Source organism: Psammomys obesus, unplaced genomic scaffold, assembly GCF_907164565.1.
Source record: "Psammomys obesus unplaced genomic scaffold, mPsaObe1.curated_primary_1811, whole genome shotgun sequence".
In the NCBI taxonomy this organism is placed as follows: Eukaryota; Metazoa; Chordata; class Mammalia; order Rodentia; family Muridae; genus Psammomys; species Psammomys obesus.
The window spans coordinates 9635882-9657038 of NW_026593286.1; the positions used below are offsets into that span (position 1 = coordinate 9635882).

The window sequence follows — 21157 nt, forward strand, 5'->3', positions numbered from 1 at the left end:
TTATTAAACTCTCACATTCCGAGAAACACGTATGTTCTACATATAGAATTCATGACTTAGGGGTATTGTTCAAAGCATTTTTTTTTTTTAATCGTTTCAGTTCTCTTAGTTGTGTTTGGTTTTGATGAGAGTGCCAGATTATCTTGGGATGAATGAGGCACTGCTACATATAAATATTTAAACAAGTTCATTTGAATATTAACAAAAAGATAAAACTAAACTTAGTATTGCTACCTTTTTACACAAATTATTTCATCACTGTAAGGTAACAATGGGTTCCTGTTTATCTCCAAAACAAACACAAACAAATGTTCTATAGATAATATTAGTCTGTCTAGAAAATGAGGGGGAAAAAAACCTCAGGTGCAATCATGTCACAGTCAATGCACGTCTGCTTCCAATACATTCAAAGACAATTAAAATGGAGAAAAAAAATAGTTAAAATAGGCCATTTGCAGTCTTGAGAATTCAAGATCTTTAAAAAATATTTGTAAATACACATACATGCAAATTCTCCATATTTACAAATTTCACAAAATTAAGAAGTTGCAGAGAAATGAGAAGTAGCGTGGTGAATCTGATAAGCTACATTTAAATGCTTTTCCACTGTCACATTCCTGAATATAGCAGTCCTAGTAGTTTTAATAAATTTTCTACATGGCCTTTTTTAAAAAAGTTAGTCACTAGAAGTCTTTAAGAATTCAAGATGTTCTCAACTCACTACTCATTATTTAAGGCCACTTTGGTAAAGGCATTGCAGCAAGAACACAAAAACAATAGCATATTTTCTAATATTTATTTTGTTCACCTGCAAACTGTAGCAAAACATGATCAGCTTTATTCCGCAGACAGGTGTCTCCACATCTTTAAAGAATTTAGCCGTGAATAAATAGAAGAGCTCTTTAGAAGGGAAAATTCAAGAATGAATAAAACCTTCTGATTTTGACTTTGAACTTTCCAGAAGCAATGCTTCAAATGATTTTAATCATTCATTCCAAGATATATGACAGCACCTTAAAAGTGGCTGATCTATTTCCCCAGTAACATTTCTCACATAACAATGTGTTAAAGTTACAAATACTGATATGCACAAATAGCTAATTTCTAAGAAAAATATGTACAGTACTGCAGCATAATGAATGTGGGATCTGCAATAACTTAACATTAGCCAATTTTTAACGTACATGATGCCGCTACCTTTTCTGCCAATTCGCAAGTAAAAAGTTGTTGCTGAGCCCTCTGTTTTGCACATATTACCTGGTGTTTAATACACAATGCAGGCTTTTTTAAAGACTTCTCTCATGTTTAAAGCTAAGATCAGTGAAACAAGACAACAGTGCAAGAGGCGGAGAGATGTAATATGATCACATAAAAGTTCGTTCCAGTATAGTGTCTCTATAAGGCTATAAGAAAGGATTGGTTGATGAGCTTCCTGTTGGAAATTGTCCTGTTGGTGCACCAGTCTATCAGAAAAAAACACAAGAACAAAATAAACAAACAGAAATGATATTTGTTTGAGATGAAAGCATTAAGTTGTACTTTATTTATAACTTCAAACTCTTAAGAACTTACTGACAACATTTATTTATCATTGTTTTCAACAAACTACAGAACTACTTACTACATGTTATTTAGACTGTACTGTGCTTTTCATCTACATTTGTTTATACAGTGCTTGAATACGCCTAAGAGAGAACCTGGCACTTAGGGAGGTACTTGTAAGTTCAAATTAAAAAAATCTCATTCCTAAGACTCCTTCCCCTAAATCCAACGGTTTCCCAAGTAAAATTCTGACAAGAACGCATGCATTTCACATCATGAAATAGCTACTCTGCTATCAGCACTTTCATCTGAAACTAACGTCTGAAATGTCTTGTCTGGGCCCTGCATAGTCTACAACATCATATTAAAAGAACACTAAGTTGTATGCAGGGCGTCATAGTTCTAGTCACACTCTGTTTTCCCTCATTTAAAAATAAGACCTAAGTCCTCCTTTAAGATTCTAAAATTCACTTACCATAAAAGGATTACTAGACACTCCAGCAGCTGCAACTTGACCAAAAGGGGTTACCACTGGTTTTGTTTGTCCAAATGTGGCAAAACCTGCACCTTGTTGAGAGAGAGAGAGAAACAGAGAGAACCACAGTTATAAAATACACTTTGTTTCATTAAGACTAAGGTGGCAAAATAAAGAGCAAGATTAAAACATTAGCTCTCATGTCTTTTCAGACACCAGAAACAAACATCCTCTGGCATGTATTAAGAGCCCCAGAGCTATGAAATAATCTACTTCCACCCAGAGTAGGTCATTGACCTTCAAGGATTTAACGGACAACTGTGTGAATATTTGGCAGGGGTCAATTTGGACAATACAATGGACTCTACATAACACCACTGTATTTCTCATGAAACGTCATCATTTATGACTACTCTACACACTGTATTTCCTAACTACTGGATGTATGTGATCCATGAACATTCTGGAAATGTATGGATTTCAAAGTTCAGCAAGTAAGAAATTAGGTAAAAAGAAAGGCTGAGTGACTCTTTCGGCCTGAAAGTACAGCGCCATCAACTCTTTATAGAGCACTGAACAAAATACACACTCCTACCCCAAAAAGCCATACCAGCAACCATTTGTCATGAAAATGAAAGACAAAACTAATACTCTAGGCCTACAGGACTATATATATGAGAACACACAGGGTGGACTTCTAAGACAAGCGTGGGTGATTCTGAGAAGAGTTTTGTGGTCACTGATGTCTCCTTACATATGGTCACGAAAATTTATAAAATCACAATCATCTTAAGGCCCAAATGCCAAAGGCTCTGATAATCTTTGTCTCAAGCACTTAATATCACAGTATGTAAAGGGTCCTGCAGTCACGCAGCTAGCCCAATGTCTGAGCTTACCATTGGGCTGTTGAGAGAAGGCTGTCTGCTGGGGGAAAGCTGCTTGGGCTGGGAAGGCAGGCTGCTGGAAACTGCCGCTAAAGCTGGTGGGGAGGCTGTACTGGGCAGGAGTGCCGAACCCTGCCGGCATACTCATGGATGCAGTGCCAAAGGTTGCCGCTGACAGAAGAAAGGGAGGGTGGGGTTAGTCACTCAAAACAATCAACACTGTGGAATACACACACTTACTTACCTCAAAAACACTCAGATGAACATTACAGGCGCCTGAAACCCCAAACCCTGACAGAATGAGTACAGATTAGGCACTGTCTATGATCAGTGTAATATAACCTGGGAAGTTTTGTTCTGAAATGTAATGTCCAGAGAGAAACTACATTTGAAATCCCAAGAAATCTTCCCTAAGTAACTACATAAAGTCAAACAGCCTGCTTTCAGAAGCCAGTCAGATTGTTCTATACATAGCAGAATATGTCCTAGGTTTGAGGCTGTTTTCCTATATCCAATTAAAAACAATCAAACTGTAATGATTAAGTATCTGCTATCATGTAAGGTTCATTTTTCTGAAGAGAAATTTTAAGACCTCTTCAAAAGAGCTCACTCTAAAAATTATAGAATTTATAGGGCAAGCTAGCATAAAAGGCAAAATATTTAAAACTATAGTTTTATAACTAGAGTAAAAGACAAAGAAAGAATTCTTTAATTTCATTTAAAGCACTAATGCAAACATAAGAACATATTAAGTTCCCATTAACTAATTGTGATTGTATATATTTACAGATATATACATATATAGACATATAAATATATTTTTATATATGCACAAACACATGTAAACATTACGTCTATACCCCATTTTACAACTGCAAGAGAATGGAGGATATCTGACACTGAGCTACAGAAATTGGTGTAAATGCACAAAGACTGAAAAAGAGTGCAAAAGGCATTTTTTAGAAGAGATGAAGCCTATCAGGTCCCATGTCCATTGTTACTTGGTCCTCCTTTGGCTTGCTGTGCTTGATGGGTAGAGCACTAACTGAGTGCTCTACGTTTATGTGATTATGCCTACATCACCCCTATTTACATAAATGATCACATTTATGAACAAGTTTTCACTTTAGAGACTTGCAATAGCAAATCCTGTGAGCTGTTGGTAGCAGTACTTCAAGCAGCACCTTCCGATAATACACTTGCTCTAGGAAGGCACTCAGTGAACTAAGTGACAGTAATGTTGCTCTAACTGTATACTATAGTTAAGGCTGCAGTGAAATGCTGTAAAAGCCTATCAATTTGTTGAATTTCCTGATTGCAAAAATTTTGCCAAACTGATGACTGGTTCAAGGCAAAGAAATTAAGTATTAAAAGTACTCCATGTTTTTATCTAAAAACAAACAAACTGAAAGTGCTACATTACCCACAGCAATCCTACTATTTATGACAATGCAAATTTGCTCACGGAACCTAGTCAGACTACAGAAGGTCATTGGGTTTTTGTTTTGATTCCTTTACTATTGATGAGGACTGGGAAAAAAAGAAAAGAAAGAAAGAACAGGCTATTGGGAAGCAAGTGAAAATAAGTCTGAGCACATTGCAGGGGACACAGGAGGGTTTCACTGCAGACAAAATGCACGAATGCAACTGACAAGTCACGGCTTAAAGCACTCAATGCAAAGCTTGGACAATGAGGCAAAACCAAACTCTATGAGAAGAAGCAGGAAAATGATTTTGTACATCAAAAAGTTATCGCTTAAAGTACTATGAACTTAAACATACGAAAAATAATCAAAACAGCTACTAACATTCTCCTGTGACCATGGAGGTAAGCAATAATGCTTTTTGGTATTAAACACAATCATTACAGAGGATTTGCATGTTACTTTAAATACAACATGACCTTGATGCACACATCCATGCCCACTCCATATTAAAACATGGAAATAACTGAATTCCACATGCAAGGATCCAGAACACCAGCAGAAGCTTCCACAAGCAGCTAGACAAACTGCCACACAAATCTAGGTGTGACCACCTACCAAAATGAGCGTGAGGGAACACTTGAGAATGCATTGCTCCAGAAAGGCCTTATGGGAAGCCATAAAAAGACCGAGGTCAATTAGTTATACACAGCTACTGCTAAAGTAAAAGTTAACTGGTTTCATTAAGGTCTCGAGACTTTGAATGTATGTTGTCCCCTGGGTGTCACAGAAATATATGATAGAAACACACCCCAAAAAAATGAGATCTCGTTTCAGTTACATTCATGATATTGTAATATGTCACTTTTAACAGTTTAGAACAACAAATACCAAGTGAAAAAAACACTGATGAAATCCATTCTTAAAAATCCTTTGTAGCTGGGCATGGCAGCCCATACTTTAAATGCCAGCATGGGAAGGGGATTATTTCTGTGAATTTGAGGCCAGCCCTATCTGTATATCGAATTCCAAACCTACCAGGCCTGAAAAGTGAGACTCTGTCTCAAAACAAAATTAATCTTAGCTTTGTTTTATCATGTGAAGATACAATTATAACCTAAAAATGGTACAGTAAGAGCCAGGTATGGGGGTATACACTTGAAATCCTGACAACAGTTTAGATGAAAAGGCAGGAATATCAGTATTTCAAGGCCAGCTTCAGCTACAAAGTAAATTCAGGGCCAGTGTGGGCTACATCAAACCTTATCTACACACACACACAGAGTAAGCATCATGACACATGTCAAAAAATGTTTTTCAGTTTTACCAACTGAAACTCCAAGTCTTGAACAGAGCACCTGAACAGTACCAGAATTTTCTTTACAAACTAGAAGTATCTAAAATTAATTTAGAAAAATCATAAAACATACAAAACTAGAACGTGAGTCTAGTAACTTAGTCTACTTAAAGCACCCTGGCCAAAGGCCTAGAGAAGTGCGCCCTATGCACACTCCGCTGGTGTACAGGAGGGCACAGAAAAGACACTTGGCTAACTAATTCTAAAACTCTGCTCTGGTGGTAAGTTTGTATCAGGGTTATTTCTAAATATATTTCTATGCGTTTAGACCAAGGTGATGGAAGAGAAGACTCTGAGTCTTTGTTCTGCTGCTTTCTAGCTCTATGATGTTTTAACTAATCTAAGCTGCAGTCTCCTCATTGCACAGGGGAGGATGGAAGCATAGAGAGAAAACAGGACCTAGGCACGTCACAAAGCTGCTAAAAATATTAAGTGTAACAACGAGTTAATGTACCATATGGAGAGCAAGAAACATTTTTCTTGCCAATTTAAGCAGATTTTATATTGTACTCTGAATTCAGCAAAATATTGAGAAGGGGCTGGAAGGATGGTTCAATTTCAATGTTCCTATAAACAAGGAGACCTGAGTTCAATATCCAGAACCCATGTAATCACTTCTCTGCCTTTTGGCTAAAATTTCATACAAAAGTCCATGTGGAAATATCAGATATGGTAGCACAGACCTGTGGTTCCAGACAGGTCAACTAGCTAATTGGTGAGCTCCAGGCCAATGAGAGACACTGTCCCAAGGGAGGTAGACGGCCTTCCTGAGGTTGATAGCCAGGGCTGCCTCTCACTTCATGGACATAACTGTGTGAGCATGTGTGCATGTGCACACACTTTTACTTTCAAAGTAAAAAGAAAGTTTAAGACATTTTAAAAAGGTTTAAAAGTTAAAAAAAGAAAAAAAAAAACAAGGAAAAGAGTTCTGTGATAAAAAGTTTAGTCAGTCCATTTCACTTTCTTCTTAGAAATCTGAAGGCTTCAACTAGTCTTGCACCAAAAAACTGTTAAGCTGTACTGTCTCAGTATTTCCCCTATGCCCTATTGAGGCACAGAGCAATTCCATTGACTACCACTGTAAAAACTTCTCAAGGCCAGCAATATGACAGATAAAACGTGCTAGCTGCATAAGCCTGAAGCCTGGGTTAGGTCCCTAGATCCCACAGTAGAACTCATCCCCAAAGTGGTTTTCTGGCCTCCACGCAAGTGCTACGGCCATTCACAATTCTCCACCCCCAGCCCAGTTTTTCTATAATAAAAAAATATTTAAAAATTTTTCAGTCAGCAGAGTGTTAATCAGTATTAACCACCACCATACTTTAGTCCGAAACAGAGTGGACTCCTAGGTTGAAACTCTTTTTTTTTTCATTGTCAAGAGCACAGAACTGTCACCCTGTTCTTGCAAAGCTATCTGAAGAAGGGAAGAACGAGCCCCAAGGAGCGCAAGTGCTGCAGAGGACTGAAAACTCCTACGGACCAGGGCATCTGTTACTGCAGGTAGTGCTGCGGTTTCAACATTTGTTTTAACTTAGTTCAGTAATGAGCTAAGAAAGAAATCCAATGTGATATATTCAAAACACCTTTGAGTGCAAAAATTACTTTAAAATAGCAGGAAGATTTCTGTGAGTTCAAGTCAGCCTGGTTTATAACACCAAGTTTCAGGACAGCCAGGACTCCACAGAGAAACCTTATCTCAAAAAACAAATAACAACAAACACACACACAAAATTAATTTGAAATAAAATTAACAAAATTTTATTAAAAAACTTGAAATAAAAATTTGTAGAGATTTTCTTTCTGATAAACTTCAACATTAAATATTGCTTGTATCAGTTGTAGATTGTATACATAGTATTATATTCTATGTAGCATACTCAAAAGCAGAAAATAAAGGGGTGGAGGGGGAGCCCTTAACTCTGACGTACACAGTAAAGCACAAACACACAGGGTAACCTCCCAACAGCTCGGCTGCCTAGGGAGCCCTGCTCACACCAGAAGTAAGCTCAGCACTCCGCTGGAGCAAAGTTCTTTGGTTATCTCTATAAACTGAGCAATGCGCTGCAGTAATTTTAACACAGCAAGCACACATTAGGACAGTTGGTTCTCTTTCCATAATGCGAGCTCCAGTGAGGGATTAGCAAGAAGCATGTCTACACACTTAGCCACACCAGCAGCCCATAAACAATTTTTTTTTTTTTAAATTAAATCTGAGAAGGGCATGGTGGTACACACCTATAATTGCAGCACTCCGGAGACAGAGGCAGGCAGGTAGATCTCTGTGAGTTTGAGGCCAACCTCATGTACAGAGTGAGTACAGGACAGCCAGGGCCTCTGTTACACAGAGAAACCACCGGACAGACAGACAGACAGACAGGTAAGTAGATAGGTAGGTAGGAGGATACATAAATAGGCAGATAGATAGATGCAGACAGACAACCTAACAGAAATTTCAAATACTTACTTAAATTATAACTAAAGTGTTTATGTAATGGAAAATAATACTTATTTAGTCAGACTTTTGGTATCACAGTTTTTAATTCTTTTAATTCTCCTCGTAGTAGTTTAGACTTGCCTCCAATTTCAATCCTCTTCTGCCTCTCATGGTTAGGTTAACAAACACCACCACAGAATTCTTACTGTTATAATTCTTAAGTCTTGCCAATAATAAAGACATTTATCATAATTACTAATTCTCAATGACTTAGGTATATTATAATGATACTTTTTTTTTTTGGGGGGGGGGTTTAAGCGAGGTGTTTTAAAATAGGGTTTCTCTGAGTAGCTGAGGTTGTCCTGGATATCACTCTGTATACCAGGCTGGCCTCAAACTTACAGAGATCTTCCTGCCTCTGCCTCAAAAGCACTGCGATTAAAGGCGTGCACCAGCACAGTCTAGCCTATAATGATATACTCTTAAAATTTCATATCAATGCTTCCTATAATTGGAGTGGAAGATCTGGTTCCAACATTACTCTGAAACACAGAAATGAAGCGTATGAAGTCTAAACTGACTGGATAGTTGGTTTTACCACCTGTACCAGCTGGCATGCCATGCTAGGCAATGGCAGTAAAACAAAACTGGAAGAAATGCAATGAAAATGATGTGACTGGCTTGTGTGGGAAACAAGTATAAAAAAAAAAGATGGAAAGATAAACAGAATTAATTTTTAGAAAGTAGTGAATAGTAAAATATTTGGAGTTCAAATATTGAACTCCAAAATGATTAGGGATGTAGTTGGCTGGTAGAGGACATGCCTAGGATGCAGGAGGACCCAGGGTTTGATCCTAGCAATCACAAAAACGAAAACCAAAGAAACAAAAAATAGCGACCCTGAAAAAGAGGTAATGGAGATATTTAATTACAATTACATATATATATATATATATATATACACACACACACACTTTATAATAATAAAGTATTATTATAAATAATAAAGAAGTATAATACAGTTCATTCATCCGATAATTGCATGTGGCTATTATAAATTGTTTTGTTAATATTGAATTACAGCCAAGTAAGCCAAACTACTGTCAATCAAGTTCTGCCCTTATTGGTTTCCATACCTGAAAAACCAAAGTTTCGATCAGGAGGACTGAAACATAATTTCTCAGGTCCCCTGTAACTGATAAATTCCTAAATTTTATAAACCCCCACTATTATTTGTCTTGTTGTTTTAGAAAGGTCTCTCTATGTGACTCAGGCTGGCCTCACACTCATTACCCTGCCTCTGCTTCCAAGCACCAGGGTGAGAGGCACAGGCAAGCACACCCAGCAGGCGTCTGTAGCCCCTTCCAGTCCTCCTACACTACTATTTGATAAGAAGGAGGCTTTGTGTTTAGTTGCTTTCCTCCCACCCTGAGGTCACTGGGTGCCTGTCTGCCTGCTCTCCTTACCTGTTGCTCCTCTGGCGTTGGTCTGAAAAGGGTTTGTAGACGATGCCGCAGAAGGACCCGTAGCAGCAACAAATGGATTCGTAGAAGGCGTAGCTTTTAAAGAAGTATAAAAATGCTATAAATTCCTAATAGTTAATGTTCAAGATTTTAACATTTTCCTCACTACATTTTTGAAGACAGACATGTGAACGTTTCAATAATAAAATATTGCTCTCTTTCTGTCTTCCAGTACCCCTAAAAAGAATGTCATACAACATATTCAGGTTCTCTATAAACAGCACATACCCCCAAATGGAGCAGGCCCACTTGAAGCTGGTTGTGTCTGAGCAGAAGCACCCACAGGCACTGTTCCAAAGACACTGCTGGAGAGAATACCAAGTCAGCATTTAACAGAGACAAGACCATTTACCTACCACATTAAAAAATAATAATTAAATTTTAAAAATTAACTATTCTATACATTACTGCAGTTCTCAACAGTAATATAGATGAGTTTACATTATAAAAATTACTGAAATTCCAATAATAAATTGTTTATATGTGCTATTTTTATCAATCAGCTGTATATAGAAATTAAAAATTAAATATCTAAGATTGGATTCCAATACAGGACAGCATAAGTATTTTTAGCAATAACTGTATTTTCAAAGAAAAAAGTTCTATTTTTCTACTAATCCACATAATGACTGACTGAACAGAAAACAAATGTACAATATTACCATTTGTTTAAGTGCAGGATGAACATGTAGCCTTATATACATACAGATTAACAATCAAAAGTACTTCCGCCAGGGGTAGTGGCGCATGCCTGCAATCCCAGCACTCTGGAAGGCAAAGGCAAGCAGATCTCTGTGAGTTCGAGGCCAGCCTGGTCTACAGAGGGAGTCCAGGACAGCCAGGCTACACAGAGAAACCCTGTCCTGAACAAAAACAAAAAGTATCTCATTTTCTTTGATATCCTACCTAAACTGGCAGCTTCTTAAAGGTCAGCTGAAATAAAGAACTTGAAACCTACTAATGAACTTTTTCCACCCTCCAAAGTTCAACTTTCAATAACTGTTTGAGCAATTTTCTATCATATTGGTTATTTAACAAAATGAAAATACTTATTCAAATCATAAATCATCTCACCAAGAGTATTTATTGGAAAGCTATCAGGTTTATGGTAGAATATACAAATTTTCTGAAAGCCAAGCGTAACAAAAAGTTTTATTTCTTTTTTAAGACAAGGTTTCATATAGCACAACCTAGCCTACAACTTGTTATACATGGTGTCCTTGAACCTCTACTTCCAGGGGCTGTTAATAAAGTTATGCGCTTCTGCACCCATCTATGATGCCGGGATCAAATCCAGAGCTTTGTGCATGCTGGGCAAGCACGACTACCTGAGCTTGAACCATATCAGAAGATATCCTTTTTACAGTGGTTATATTTTTTTGTAAAAATGTCTGACAAATACTCAAATTCAAACTGCCAAAAAATGAGAAGCTGTTTTGTCAAAAAACTCAACAACCATAAATTTCTTTCAAAAAGACTATGTTTTACTATGCACCCAAACTAGATACAGACCACTTTAACATGCAGAATACACATTTAATGGAAAACATTCAATAAAGTTGAAAATATTGTAATTTTTTGCCAACAATCAACACGATTTGTAAGGTGAAGAGGGAAATGGCAGCATATGCAACAAGAGGATGAGTTAGGAATCACAAGTCCAACACCAGCTACAGTAGTGTGAACAGGTACAGCTCCCAGACTCTTGTGCTTGAATGCTTGGCCCTTTGGGAATGGCAATATGAGGAGGCGCAGCCTTACTGGATGAAGTGTGCCACTGTGGGGACAGGCTTTGAGGGCTCATGATCAAGCTATGCCCAGTGTGGCACACAGTCTTCTGATGCCCTCAGATCAAGAAGTACCACTCTCAGCTCCTTCAAGCGCTATGTCTGCCTGGACGCCGCCATGCTCTCCACCATGATAATGAACTAACCCTCTGAAACTGTAAGCCCAGGCCCAGTTAAATTTTTCTTTGGTAAGAGTTGCCTCGGTCATAGTGTCTCTTCAGAGCAATGGAAACACTAAGTAAGACACTAGTGGCCACAAAAGGAGACCACATTTTTTTTTTTTTTTAAATCAGAAATAAAACAGTGTGTTATGTAGAAACACAACATCTACTCTGATACAATCTGATGACACTACCTTATTTCTGCTCAGGATTCCAGCAAAGTTTTCCTGCCTTATTTTATTTTGTGTACCACGAAAACAAATGTCAATCACTGAAAAATCAAGTTAGCATCTCAGAATTATTATGGAAAAGAGGTCTGACCTAACAAAGCCTTCAAAAGGGTCTTAGGTAACTCATACCCCACAGATCACACCTGCAACCACGAATATATCACCATGCAATGCCTATAATCCATTTATCACATGGAATTCATCTAGGTTTCTAGGCTTAAGGCCATCTCGTTGTTATTATTATTATTATTAAAATACAACATAGACAATATTAGTCAAGCAAACCGAAATAATGTCCAATTTTATTATTTGGATTCAATCTGTTTCATCCCAAGTTGTTAAAATTTCTCTGCAGAAAAGATGTCGAAGAGAAAAAAACTAAATAATAATATTAATAGAACACATATAATCTATAGAAATAACTAGAATACTATACATTCTCCATAAATGTAAAAATGTTCTTCCAGGTTTGGTATCACATGCCTGTTAAGCACTCTGGAGAGACACAGGGCCATGAGCTCACAATGAACCATATTTAACACAAGACTAACTTTTAAACGTTCTGACAGTGATAAGTTAGAAAGATGACAGTGGCAGTGGGGTGTGGTGTAAACAAACTAAAAACAGACTGCAAACATGTTCCTTTTTCCTGTTTAGTGTTTATAACTAAAAACTTTCCTGACATGCAATCTGACTGCTAAACAAATTAACTGCTGAGTACAATCGATATGTAATTGTCCATCTAAAAATGCTTGTTCTTTGAAGTACGTTTAGCATCCAAGAGTGAAAAGGAGTAAGATTTTTAAGATTTGATAAAAGAATTTTGGCAAATACTCAAGAATTACATTTTAAATAGAAAATTTCCTCAGACTTGAAAACTATTCAGTGATTTTTAAGTGACAACCCCACAAGAGCCACTTTACTGTGTTACTGAGACACGGGAGAAACGAGGAGGTAACAGACAGGAGCGCTGACTGAGACAAGGGGTACCTGCTAGCATTACTTGTGGACGTGTAAGCATTGCTGGAAGTGGCCGCAGAACTGAACACGCTGTCTAACTCTGCCAGGGCTGCGTACTTGTCTGAAGATGCACTTGAATGACTGGGAACTGAAACCACAGAACCAACAGGAGCTTTACCCGTGGTCCCAAAACCACTCCCTTGATCACCTCCTAGAGGCAAACAAACAAAAAAGTTACACCAAAACTGTAATACTATATTGTCAGTTTATCAACCGTATCTGCCATGAAACACAGGTAAACCCAAGACTGACTTGATCTAAACTTTAAATGGACAGGATTCAAAGAGCTCTAGGACAGACGGTTTCATTCATATAAACAAATAAATTATATGACAGACCTAATGTACACAATCTATTAATAGTACTAGTCTTTAAGGGTCTTCCATTAAAAAAAAAAAAATAAAAAAAAATCAGAGACAATTCTAATAGGGAAGGTTTACTAAGTGCTTCCTGTGCTAGATGCTGCTCTAAATGCCTTACATACAACAGCTCACAAAATCTAAGTCCAGTAATTCAATCCTATGATCTCTCTCAGTTTGGAGATAAAAACAATGTTGGACATGAGGATTCAGAATCCAATATCCAATATAGAACACATCCCCACTGTCCTCCATTCATCTACACACTGTTATAGGGTAAATACTAAAGGCCAAAACTTACTACAAAAATATATTTAAAAAAGTAATGGGTCAAAATGCAGGAATGTTAATAAAAAACAGTTCAAAACAAATATATGATTAAAATTTAAAAAATAGGACTTTAGTCAACTCTGTACATGAAAATTCTTGGCCCGTTCTAAACACAGAGTAGTAAAGCATGTTTTTGAAGACAAAAATACAATTATTTTCAACTACTTTCCAAAAGTGCTTAAAAATTAATTTCTAGGTCTTCAGTTTCATTGATATTTTATGTGCAAAAATGCCAAGAACCCTTTATTCAAAACATTTAATGTGCACACAATTCTATACAAGTGAGAAAACCATTATTTCCTCGGATTTCAACATATGTAATCTAGACAAATTAGTATCTGTTTTATTTACACATTGATACCTTGCCCAGCACTGAAGATATTGTCTAAATTAGCAAGTGCCGCATATTTGTCTGCTGTCTGTAAACCAGCTTTGTTTGTTGAAACTTTACTAACAGTTGATGCTGTCTGATGACTCTGGGATGTACTGAAGCTTCCAAAATCAGCACTGGAGGATTTGGGGAAGTTATCAAAATGAGCAAAATTAGCATTTACTGATCCAGCACTTCCACCTGTAACACAATAAACAGAACATGAAATTTCTAGGCTTTTCTCAATGTTCGCTTGTAGATTACTTGATCATTTCTGCCTGAGATAGCTGTCCTGTAAGTACACTCATAATCATGTATATTTCTAAAATCAGAGACTGTTAAAGGACAACCATCTACACATGACTTTCATAAAATACTAAACTTGATTTTCTAAGGCTGTAACAATATCTAGCCTGAGATAAACAACAGAACTTATGATGCAGAAAGGTCTTGGGAGCAGTGGAATTACCTTACTTCCAGCTACATACTAAGTATCATCTTGTCAGTTTTTCAACAGACTCTGAGTAGTGTGTAAGATTATATTGATGATAAACTTTTTAAAATCCTCGACTTTTTTCACTTGAAGAAACCATTACTTAATTCTACACAGCAATTAGTAAAACTAATTCCTACTACCATGTAGTTCAAAGTATAAAAATTAAACATACGTGACAGTAATTTTTAGCTTCATAAAATACAATTTATGTAACTATCAATGAAACATTGCCTCTAAAGTATATTCTCCATACGTAAAGACTTTTCTAATGCCCTCAAATGCATTCCACTCTATGCTTTGAATCCTACATAGATATTAGTTCTTTTTCCTAAACTGTCAAAATCGTATCACACATATTAAGGTGATAGCAAAGTTAAAGAATATTTTTAAGGCACAATGGATCATTACCTATGCAAAAGACCTTACATCAGTTAATTCTTTAACATTCTAAACCAAATAAAAACTGATAAATTTTTTTTCAAGAATTAAGCTCTGGCTGTTGAAGTGAAAAGTAAGAAAATTGGGCATGGTGACACATGCCTTTAATCTGACTTAACTCAGGAGGCCAAGGCCAGAGGACTGCCAGTTCAATGCCTACCTGGTCAGCACAGCAAGTCTCCATCTTAAAAGTCAAATTTTAAAGAAAAATAAGCTAAAACTAACATAGACATGTTTGTTAAAGGCAGTGATCGGGTACAAGTAGCTAGCTAACAAATTAAATTCTAAACTTATGATATTTTAATGAACAATTTTATTTCAAATTATTAAACCAATTAACTTTCATTAAAAACTATTATATCTTTAACGCTGAGTTTAATAAAAGTGAGAATAAATTGAATTTATGAAGGCTAATCATTAAAAATGATGATGATCTATAACTGAAATAACACAAAAAGCACATAAATTAATGCACGATGCCTACTGGACAACAGAACTTACTGTGGGCAGCCTGGAGAGGAAAAGCTGAAGTAAATTCACCAAAACTGCAGCTAGATGAAAGTACTTTAAATGCTGGACAGCCAGAAATTATGGAAATGATGAAAGTTAAAGGGGGGGGGGGGGGGGGGGAGAAAGAAAATTCAAAGAAAAGCCTTTAAGACAACACATACAGAGTTAAAAAGTTGAAAGAAAAATATTCAGCCAAAAAGCTAAATAAGGGTTCAATGAATTTCTGAAAACAGTACACTTTATGGAAGAATTTTCAAGGTTTGAAAACCAATTCCTGCACAGAACTATTCCCATATTTGATTAAAGTGATCATTAAAAACTTTCACCCGACTAAACATTTAAAAATGTCTTAAACTTGCTGCCCACGAAATAACTTATTTTCATTCCTATGGAAGCCATCAGCTAGCTTCCTCCATCCCAAGATAGAACATAAGCCTTAACCACTGTGTTTAGTTTTGTAAAATCTGTTGTTTACAGCCTCAGTGGATAGAGATCTTAAGGCAGAACCATGTGCAGGAAAAGGATAGGTGATGAACAGCAGACAATGACCAACGAGTTCAGAGAAACAGATTTCAGGTTTCCCCAGAGCTTTGTAAAATAGAGCTACATTAAAATTAGGTCATTAGAGAATTTAGTTTTGAAAAACTACATTTGTCGAGTTTTGTATTTTAAAGTAAACATTTAACTAAGCGCAATGCTGGAGAGGCTCTACCTGTAGTTTGGGGCTGAAAAGGAGAAGGACTCGCTGTGGGGAAACCTCCAAAATTACTCGAGCCACTAGACTGTCCAAATGCATCAAAGTTTGCAAAATCTGCATTTGCAGAATTCTGAGCTGTAAATGGCAAGGACAACATATGTTAATGAGTATGAAAATTACAACTGAAAAGACATGACAAATGAATTTAAGAATTTTATGAAAATGCTAATGCAATAAAACTCACTTTAAAGAGAATTTATTTAAAAATCGTATCTTAAATACTACCAGTATTGAACCCAATTACTAGTATATACTAAATAGTACCCAGAAATCTCCAAAGTGCTTTGTAATGTGATAATCTGTGCACAATACCATTTGAATGGCCTTACTTACAGCACTATTTGAAAAAGACTCTAGCAACAAAAGAAAACTGATTCAGAGCACTAAATACATTCCTTTTAGTAAACAAAACTGTGGCTACATTCTATGAAATTCATTTTACTTATTCATTTATTTTTCAAGATAGGGTTTCTCTGTGAAGCCCTGGCTGTGCTTGAACTTGCTCTGTAGAGCAGGCTGGCCTTGATTTTTAACTGCATTTACTTGTTGGACATGAACAGAGGCAGAAGCTGGATGCTCTCCTGCTTGTTCTTCTGAGGCAGGTTACCCACAGGGCTCCCTCCATCTACTGCTGGACACTGAGTCACGCGAAGCACCTCAGTGCCACAGTGCTGGAGTTAAAGATGCACACGTCTGTACCCAACTTTTACATGTGTGCTGACAACCTAAGATGAGGTTAGCAAGCATTTTATTCAGCCACCTTCCAGTCCAGTAGCCCACTTTAAAATGACAGTCAGCTTGGGGAGTCTGAAGAGTTCTTTAAACAACCAAAACAATGATATAAAGATGGTTTAATCACATTAATAAAATTAATAAAATACTTCTTCCTTTTTCTGTTTTGCTTTTGTTTTTAGTTTTGAGAAACAGGGTCCCACTCTGTAGCCTGGGCAGGCTTCTCCCTCTTGATCTCAGGCCTTAGCTTCCCAAGTGCTGGGACTATACAATGTGTACCATCATGCCCTGATGTTTATCTAATGTTCATAAATATGTCACACCATCGGTATAGAAAAGTGGAGAAAATGTATATGGACACAATCACCAAAAAAATGAAGATATTTACAATTTTTAGAAGCCATTTAAAGCTCATTAAAATTCAGGAAACAATAAAAGGTAACTTCGAGGGATACAAACCCAAAATCAAAATTCTAGACTGCCCAAAACTTTAAATATGTAAATAAGATAATCCAAAAGCCATTTTAAAAATGGGATAAAACTATAATATACTCATAAAACCACAATAAACTCATAGGGCTGGAAAGATGGCTCAGCAGTTAAGAGCACTTGTTGTTCTTGCAAAAAGACCCAGGTTCAGTTCCCACCACCCACAGAGTCGTTCACAACTGTCTATAGCTCCTGTTCTAAAGGGTTCAAAGCCCTCTCTTTGGGCCTCCACAGGTACTATATATATATGGTATATAGACATGCATGTAGGCAAAATACCCACATACTAAAAATGAACCTTAAAAAAGGGTAGGAAATAAGACCTTGGTCCCTTGTTTGATAAAGAAGCACTTTGCTCTATAGGTTAGCTGAAAGGGAAGGGGAAAGGTTCTCCTTATGTGGGAGATTTTGGTGTATAAGCTAAAACAGGAAAAAGAAACTTGTAATTTATCTTAACAACTGACAACTGCAGATTTCTAACCCTCCTCAAAATCTCAGTATGTAGCCTTAGCTGGCCTGGAACTTGACATGTAGATAAGGCTCACCTTAGCTCAAGAGACCCACCTGCTCTACCTTCCTTTAAAAAGTAAAATCGGGAGAGAGACATGGTTCAGTGATTAAGAGCACTCGATGCTCTTGCAGCGCACCCAGGTTCAATTTTATTGTGCACGCGGTGATTCACACCCATCTGTATCTCAGTTTCAGGAAACCCAGGAGCTACCACCCTCTTCTGACATCCATAGGCAGACACACAAGTGGCACACATTCATACATGCAAACAAAACACAAACACAGGAAATAAATAAACCTTTAAATTTTATGTGTCTCTTAATCCCTATTAAGTGCCCTAGCCACACTCCTACAACATACGCACAAAAATCTGTAACTTACCTAGCAATTCCCTGCCAAGAAACATACAAACCTTCAACTGATGGGAGTCTCTAGATCCAACTACTAACTTAAAAGCAATGCAAGAAAGAACTTCTAAAGGCACCACTAGAGGACAAATAACAAGTTCAGAATACTCAAAATCCGTAAGACAACCTATTTTCTCTATCAAATCACACAGAAAATGGGATGAAGAAATTACCTGTAGAAACCTAACAATACATTTCAGTTGCAAAGAACATGTTTTTTTAAAAACATGATTCCAACATATCATATACACTGTGTGAGAGAGTAAGTGTGTGTTTATCACACTATATAAACTAACACAAATGTGAACTGAAGTGAAAATCTGAATACTGACTAACTAATAGTGAACACCATTATTTAGAATGATTCTACAACTCACTGTGATATTTAACAAGAGAACATTGTAGAGTTTGGGGCAATGGTTCTCATTCAGCAAAGTAGCACCCATGTAAGCTTGAGGAACTAAATTTAGGTCTCCCCAGCAATGTTCGGTGATGTGTGTCTGAACCCCAGTGCTTGGAGGTAGTAAGATAGGGGTCAGAGGCAAGATTCCTGGAGCTCACTGGCTAGGTCGTCTAGGCAACTAGTTAACCTCAAACTCAGTGAGAGACCCTGTGTTAAAAGGAAGTGGAGGAAGACTGAAGACACCTGATGCTGACCCAGGGAGTCATGTGCAGATATGCAGGGACAGACAAAACATACACAGGAAGGGGAGCACAGACACAAAATTTGTCTAGAATTTATTTCAAAATCAGATGAGAGGAATGAGAAATTAAACAGTACTAGGCACATGAGATTAATACTTAAGTCCCATTACCCATCTACGTTTGGTTGTTTGTAATTTTCCATAATAAAAAAGCAGTATCTCCATACACATTAATGTCTTCTCTCAGGCTATGCTGCTGACATGGCTCGGTAGGTCAAGGCACCTGCCACCAAGCCTGTAAAACTACATTTAATCCCCAGGACCCACATGATGAAAATGGAGAGCACTAACTCCTGCAAGTTGTCTTTGACCTTCACACATCCACCAATTGGGATGACAGTTCTGAATTCAAGGACAGCTTGGTCTACAGGATGAGTTCCAGCACAGCTTAGGCTACACAGAGAAACCACCTCAAAAAACAAACAAATATTTCAAGAGGACCACAGTTAAGCATATGCCCGTAATTTTACCACTCAGGAGGCAGAGTGGGACAACAAGGAGCTCATAACCATTCTTAATATACAGCAAGTTCAGGGCCAACCAGCTTGGGCCACATGAAACGCAATCTAAAGAGTTGCTCTAAAGGTACCAAGGCTATATGTCTATATGGTATAATGTTCAGGGGGATCAAAATTCTTCAGTGGACTACGCTTACTGATACTTAATTATAATAAACAACTAATGTTTCTTGGTGATTCACAGATATCCCAGGCAACGGCTATCAGGAAAACACATACCTGCATGACTGTTAAAATGAGCAAAGTTAGCAAAATTGGCTGTAGCTGTTGACTGAGGAGCCGGAGCAGCAAAGATGTCTGAGCCAAGATCACTCAAAAGGTCAAACTGCTTCTTCTCCTGCTGCTGCCCTTGAGAGCGACCTACAACTGGGGACTACAAGCACATTACTTACTCACGGTGCTTCTAAAATACAGACTTATGCATTAACTAGAAAGATTTTTTCAGTCAGATCTTCTAAGTTTTATATGACGCTATCTCCAATTCACTGCATTTCATAACCTCTTAACTAAAACAAGGTAAATATTTAGGTTTCAGCATACAAATGGTTTCAGTCTCTTCAATTTAGGGTAAAGTATACTGCAAAGCCATGTGCGTTTCAAAGGTAATAAGCATGCTACACAATTGGGTGTACTGCGAATCCTACTATTTTCTGTTCAAGAACCAGAGGCTAGTCTGCTCTTACCCTGCAGTTAACAGACAAGGGCTCTCTAAAATAAACAGACTGAGCACCTTACAAAGTGACAGCAAAGCCAACAAAAACACACATTCCTACAACATATCAAACAATATGTTAATGGATTTTACAGTCACATGATGTTACAGGTTCTTCCCACTCAACCTTCCGTAGGTCTAAGTTAGCAACTCCTCACCTGACTAGGTGTGCCCTTATTTAAGTGCAGAGCTGGTGCAGAATCTCCCAGCAGAGACTTCAGGGGCTTGACCTCGGGGGTGCTGCTCGTGCTGCTGGCAGAAGACCCCGAAATAGATGCGTGAACTGATGCCACCACTTTGGCTTGCTCTGGCGGAACATACCTACAATGTGAAAATCCAAACAGACTGCTAAGAAAAATTTGAGGAATACATACTCTTTTTTCCCCAAGACAAGGTGTGGTCCTGGCTCTCCTGGAACTCGCTGTGTAGACCAGCCGAGCCTCAAACTCAGAGATACATCTACTTCCACCTCCCAAATACTGGGATTAAAGGAGTGTGCCACCACCCAGCGGAGGAACCCGTATTTGAAATATTCGATTCAGATTTTATCCAATATTTTTACAACATTAATCTTACTTGAAAAGGTAGTACTTAAAGTCGACAACTTAAGGCCATTAATTACCTAAAATTACAGAAAAATACCTATCAGTCACAAAATTTGTTTCAATTATTTATTCACGGAGTTCCTAAAATAACACACCAAAACAACTGCTGCTTTGAAGACAGAGGATTTACAGATAATCATCACAATGAATGGTTAATACTATAATTTTTTAAGTGAGGAATTTTTCTTTTGTTTGTTTTTTTGAGACAGGGTTTCTTTGTGCCACCTTGGCTGTCCTGGACTGACTTTACAGACCTCAGGCTGGCCTCAAACCCAGAGATCCGCCTGCCTCTGCCTGAGTGCTTGGGATTACAGTAGGCATGCACCCTACTTAAAGTAAGGAACTCTTAAGATCATAAATATCTGGAAATAAATACAAAAAGG

The 21157-nt window shown here is 37.5% G+C and overlaps 1 protein-coding gene across 10 annotated transcripts in view; it reads right to left on the reverse strand.

Annotated features, from left to right (window-relative positions):
- Window positions 1-782: 782 nt before the first annotated feature.
- Window positions 783-21157, reverse strand: part of Agfg1 (ArfGAP with FG repeats 1) — a 49408-nt gene continuing 29033 nt past the window's right edge. For 2 of the 10 annotated variants that reach the window (XM_055616289.1, XM_055616299.1), the window contains 11 exons: window positions 20328-20490; window positions 19677-19830; window positions 16053-16172; window positions 13888-14097; window positions 12808-12988; window positions 9868-9944; window positions 9583-9675; window positions 4944-4991; window positions 2914-3072; window positions 2018-2109; window positions 783-1463 (listed from right to left, as the gene is read on the reverse strand). In XM_055616289.1, the coding sequence (XP_055472264.1) occupies window positions 1404-1463; window positions 2018-2109; window positions 2914-3072; window positions 4944-4991; window positions 9583-9675; window positions 9868-9944; window positions 12808-12988; window positions 13888-14097; window positions 16053-16172; window positions 19677-19830; window positions 20328-20490 (1357 nt within the window). In that variant the 3' untranslated portion in view covers window positions 783-1403. The remainder of the gene's footprint in view (window positions 1464-2017; window positions 2110-2913; window positions 3073-4943; window positions 4992-9582; window positions 9676-9867; window positions 9945-12807; window positions 12989-13887; window positions 14098-16052; window positions 16173-19676; window positions 19831-20327; window positions 20491-21157) is intronic. The other 8 variants (XM_055616295.1, XM_055616291.1, XM_055616292.1 and 5 more) reach the window with 8 other exon arrangements.